At 53.7% G+C, this 4446-nt stretch overlaps 2 protein-coding genes across 2 annotated transcripts in view; one reads left to right on the top strand and one right to left on the bottom strand.

Annotated features, from left to right (window-relative positions):
* Nucleotides 1-1531: 1531 nt before the first annotated feature.
* On the bottom strand, nucleotides 1532-2874 carry LOC119410322 (early growth response protein 1-like). The gene is made up of 2 exons (XM_037677238.1): nucleotides 2748-2874; nucleotides 1532-2651 (listed from the first exon to the last, which is right to left on the bottom strand). The coding sequence occupies exons 1-2, from the start codon at nucleotides 2872-2874 to the stop codon at nucleotides 1600-1602; spliced, it is 1179 nt and encodes a 392-aa protein (XP_037533166.1). The 3' UTR covers nucleotides 1532-1599.
* A 300-nt stretch (nucleotides 2875-3174) lies between these two features.
* Nucleotides 3175-4446, top strand: part of LOC119417878 (steroid 17-alpha-hydroxylase/17,20 lyase) — a 5595-nt gene continuing 4323 nt past the window's right edge. The window contains exons 1-2 of the mRNA XM_037685161.1: nucleotides 3175-3275; nucleotides 3436-3600. Of these exons, the coding sequence (XP_037541089.1) occupies nucleotides 3175-3275; nucleotides 3436-3600 (266 nt within the window). The remainder of the gene's footprint in view (nucleotides 3276-3435; nucleotides 3601-4446) is intronic.

Below are 4446 nucleotides of genomic sequence, written 5' to 3'. Positions count from 1 at the left end.
GGACCTGTGACCTTTGACCTCCATCGTCACCTTCAGTCTGACCTTTGACCTCCATCGTTACCTTTATTCGGACCTGTGACCTTTGACCTCCATCGTCACCTTCAGTCTGACCTTTGGCCTCCATCGTTACCTTTATTTGGACCTGTGACCTTTGACCTCCATCGTCACCTTCAGTCTGACCTTTGACCTCCATCGTTACCTTTATTCGGACCTGTGACCTTTGACCTCCACCATTAACGCCGGATGAAGATGGAGCTGTAGTCCTGATGCTTCAGAGAAGTTTTAATTCTCATGCAGAGCTGATGAAGACCACACGAGGGCGCTCTTCATCAGAGAACCACTGAACTCTGATTAGTTTTAGTCTTCGTCCTCCTCCTCATCATCATCTTCCTCATCCTCAGCTGCAGGGATGAAGATATTCTTCACATGAAATACCCACAAACTGTGAGGCGATTCTCATCTCAAAGAGAAAACAACAGAACACACACAGCAGCATGGCGTGGGTGAAACCTGTTACCGTGGCAACGCAGCCTCCACAGCTCATAGCCTGAGTTGTTAACGAGCTCGTTTGTTGCTGGGCAACAGCTGCCTGTTGATGGGAGGATGAGGAGGCTGACAGCAAACCACTTCTTACTGCAAATGATGAAGATGTGAGAGAGATGAGATGCTTATCGCCCGCCGCCATGACGGCTGCAGTGATGACGATGAAAGGTGGAGTGATGAAGATGAAATGTAAAGCGATGAAGACGTGAGAGACAGGAAATGCTTATCACCCGCTGCCATGAGTCTCTATGACGTGTGGAGTGATGAAGGTTAAAGTGATGAAGATGAAGGTTAAAGTGATGAAGATGAAGGGTGGCGTGATGAAGATGAAGGGTGGAGTGATGAAAATGAAGGGTGGAGTGACGAAGATGAAGTGTAGAGTGACGAAGATGAAGGGTGGAGTGACGAAGATGAAGTGTAGAGTGATGAAGATGAAGGGTGGAGTGACGAAGATGAAGTGTAGAGTGAAGAAGACTCAGAAGAAGCAGTCTTATCTGGTTGTTTGTTTGTTTTTGTTTATTGACAGCACAGCAGCCTCCATGCAGAACGAGGCGACAGTTAAAAACCTGCTCCTCAGAGCTCAGCTCTCACAGGACAACATATCCCACAATGCACCGGTGCAGCTGCAGCCTGCACCTCAGGGTGCTCAGTTCATCCCGTCATAGAAAAGTTGTGACACAGAGGTAGAGACGATCCACTAGAAAAATAGATGTTTGTTTACAAACATAGAACTCCGTAGATATAAAGCTGTTTACAGAAAAGTATGAAGAACAGCGGCACAACATTCTGACGGCATCATCCACAGTTTGTTACGTCATGCAGAAACATCTTGTCCTTATTTTACAGCAGGACCTCCTTTAATTAGCCGGACTGCCCCTTTAAAGTCCTCCAGGCAGCAGCCGGGCCAGGCTCGACACCTGCTCCGTCCTCCAGGCGGACTGCAGCACGCATGCGCCTCTGGGCACCTGCAAACCGGTGTGACGTCACGTGTACTTCCGGTTGTCGGTTCAAATCCCGAAGCTTCAAATTGATTCCAGGAGCGGGAGCGCGCGCCTTTTACACGCCGGGCGCGTTCAGGGCCAGGGAATAGGCGGCCATCATCTGCGCGCGCAGCTGCTGCTTGACGTGTACGCGCCCGTGCCGCTTCCTCTCGTCGCTGCGCGCGAACCTCTTGCCGCACACGTCGCAGGAGAAGGGCTTCTCCCCGGTGTGCGTGCGCGTGTGCGTGGTCAGGTGGTCGCTGCGGCTGAAGCTGCGCGCACAGATCGTGCACTGGAAGGGCTTCTGGCCCGTGTGGATGCGCACGTGCCTGTTGAGCTCGTCCGAGCGCGAGAAGCGGCGCTCGCAGCCGTGCACGGAGCACGGGAACGGCTTGGCCTTCAGCCCGCTCTTGGCGGGAGCTCTCCGGCCAGCGCGCGGCTGCTTGGGCGCGTGCACGGCGCTGATGTTGATCATCGGGAACGCGCCCTGCAGGAGGGAAGCGAGCAGGTGCGCGTCCAGTGTGGAGGGGGTGTACAGGAGGTCGCCCTGCACGAGCTCAGTCTTTATGGCGGGCCTGCTGATGACGTAGTTGCCGGAATCTCCGCCGGTACCGGGCGCCGGGAGACTCCTCCTCCAGTCCTCCGGGCCCGGCGGCTCCTGCTTCAGCTCCTCGGAGCCCAGAGACTCCATGAGGTCCGACACGTCCACCTCCAGGGCGGACAGCGGGAGCAGCGAGTCCGCGCACGCCGGGAACAGAGCGTCGCTGCCGGCCACGGAGGGCTGCGAGCACCGGCTGCTGCAGCTGGAGCTCACGAACTCGCTCTTCACCAGAACCGGAGCGGTTCCGGCGGGAAGCTGCGGGGCTGCAGCCGGGGGAGGGGTGCTGAGGTCCGGGGTGGGGGCGTCGATCTGCTGCTGCTCCATCTCCGTGCAGATCCCCACGATCTCCGTGATCATCGTCAGGATCGCGTCCGCCGTGCTGCTCAGTCCCGCCGCAGCCGGTTCCGGTTCCGGCTCGTTGAAAAAGCTGCCGGTGTAGCCCAGAGACGGGGAGAGCGTGTCCGAGGAGCAGTCACTGAAGTCCGAGAAGAAGTCCGAGTCCGAGGCGTCGGTTCCGGGGGAGAACACTGGAGGAGGAGGGGGAGGAGGGGGAGTCAGTCATTGCATAATAGCATCAGCATCACTGGGGTGTGCGCGTGCACATGCATGATTAAAACTCTCACCTTGGCTGAACGGTGACCCAACATCCGAGTCCGAACCGTCACTGCGGCTCGAGCCCACGCTGTCCACCCAGGCGCTGCACGCGTCCTCAAACTCCGACATGAAGCTGTCCTCGCGCTCCAGCAGCATGCTGACAGATGTGACAGATGTGACAGCGGGGTCCCCCCTCTGTTATGGTAATAAAATGATCAGGGTTTATCCGGTACTGGGTCCGGCTCGGTTCCGTTAATCCGCTCGCTGATGCTGAGGATGCTGAGCTCCCTCCGCGCGCGCTCCGTTTTATACTCTCCGTCTCCAAGGTAACTCCCGGCCCGGCCTCATTGGTCAGACGCCGGCGCGAGGGATTCCCCCCGCCGAACCTCGCGTAGCTGCCCAAATATGGGCATCTTCCGGCCGTGACGGCGGGTATCCCCCGGTCCTTATAAGGACATGGCGGCGGAGCGGAGAGAGGGGTTTCCTTCACTGCGGCAGGAGAGGAGCGCGAGCTGCTTACACAACCAGGAGGTGCTGGGAGGAGAGAGTTCGGTGATGTGACGCATTTTAGGAAACATCTGCTCAAACCGAGTCTCAGTGAATAATCCTGAAGATGAATGAAATTATAATCCCAGTTTTAATCTGAGAGGGGATGTCATTTCAATAAAACATGAAAAAGATCAAAGGTTTCTCAGTAAAAACAACTGTTCCCCTCAGAGCGGTACTGATGGACCGTCGGCACCGCTGCAGACCGGTCCACATTCCTGCACAGCAGCTGCTGGATGTTGTCGCCATGGAGACGGGAAGGGATTCAGGCCAGGGCTTACGTAAGAAAGCAGCTGAACTCTCCAGTTTTCACCTGAATCATCGGCTGCGGGAGAGGTTCTGCAGGTTCCTGTTGGACCCGACATGATCCTTTTTAAAGAAGCAAAATGTAAACACAAACAACACAACAAACATAAACACAAACTGAGTTGGGTCCGAAGAGAAACTCGGGTCATTTTCACACTTTGAACGTCGAAGATGGAGCTCCGTCCTAAAACGACCTTCTTCTGTAACAGCAGGACGAGAGCTGCAGAGAAATATTTACTGAGCAAGATGGAACCTGCAGCACAGAAACATCTCAGCTTCTCCATCCACACATGGAACCGTAAATAAATATCCTGATGCATGCTCAACCGTAAATAAAGTTTACACACAGATAAATAACGACTATGAATTAATGGTATGAATGTTTGGAACGTCGTGGAGTGAAGCGCTTTAGAAATGAAGCCAACTGAAGACGAGCGACTCTGCTGGTTCTGGTACCACTTACAATAAATCTGCACAAACAAAAACCAGTAAGGAACGACCCGACGGACGTCAGTGGTGTTGGACACGAGTCCTGTTTGGACCTCGGCTCAGGCTTCAGAACCAGCAGGTCACTGGAAGTTGGACGGAACTGCTTCAGAACTTTAACAGTCAACATGGAGGATTTGAACACAGATTCTTTAAATTGGACTCCATCCATCCATCATACATCCATCATTCATACATCCATCCATCATTCATCTATCCATCATTCATCCATCCATCATTCATCCATCCATCCATCATACATCCATTCATCCATCCATCATACATACATCCATCATACATACATCCATCATTCATCCATCCATCATACATACAGCCATCCATCCATCATTCATCTATCCATCATCCATCCATCCATCATTCATCCATCCA

The sequence above is a fragment of the Nematolebias whitei genome, chromosome 1, assembly GCF_014905685.2.
Source record: "Nematolebias whitei isolate Nwh7 chromosome 1, NemWhi1, whole genome shotgun sequence".
Lineage (NCBI taxonomy): Eukaryota > Metazoa > Chordata > Actinopteri > Cyprinodontiformes > Rivulidae > Nematolebias > Nematolebias whitei.
The sequence above is the reverse complement of the archived record's forward strand: the minus strand, read 5'-3'. Positions and strand labels throughout refer to the sequence as shown.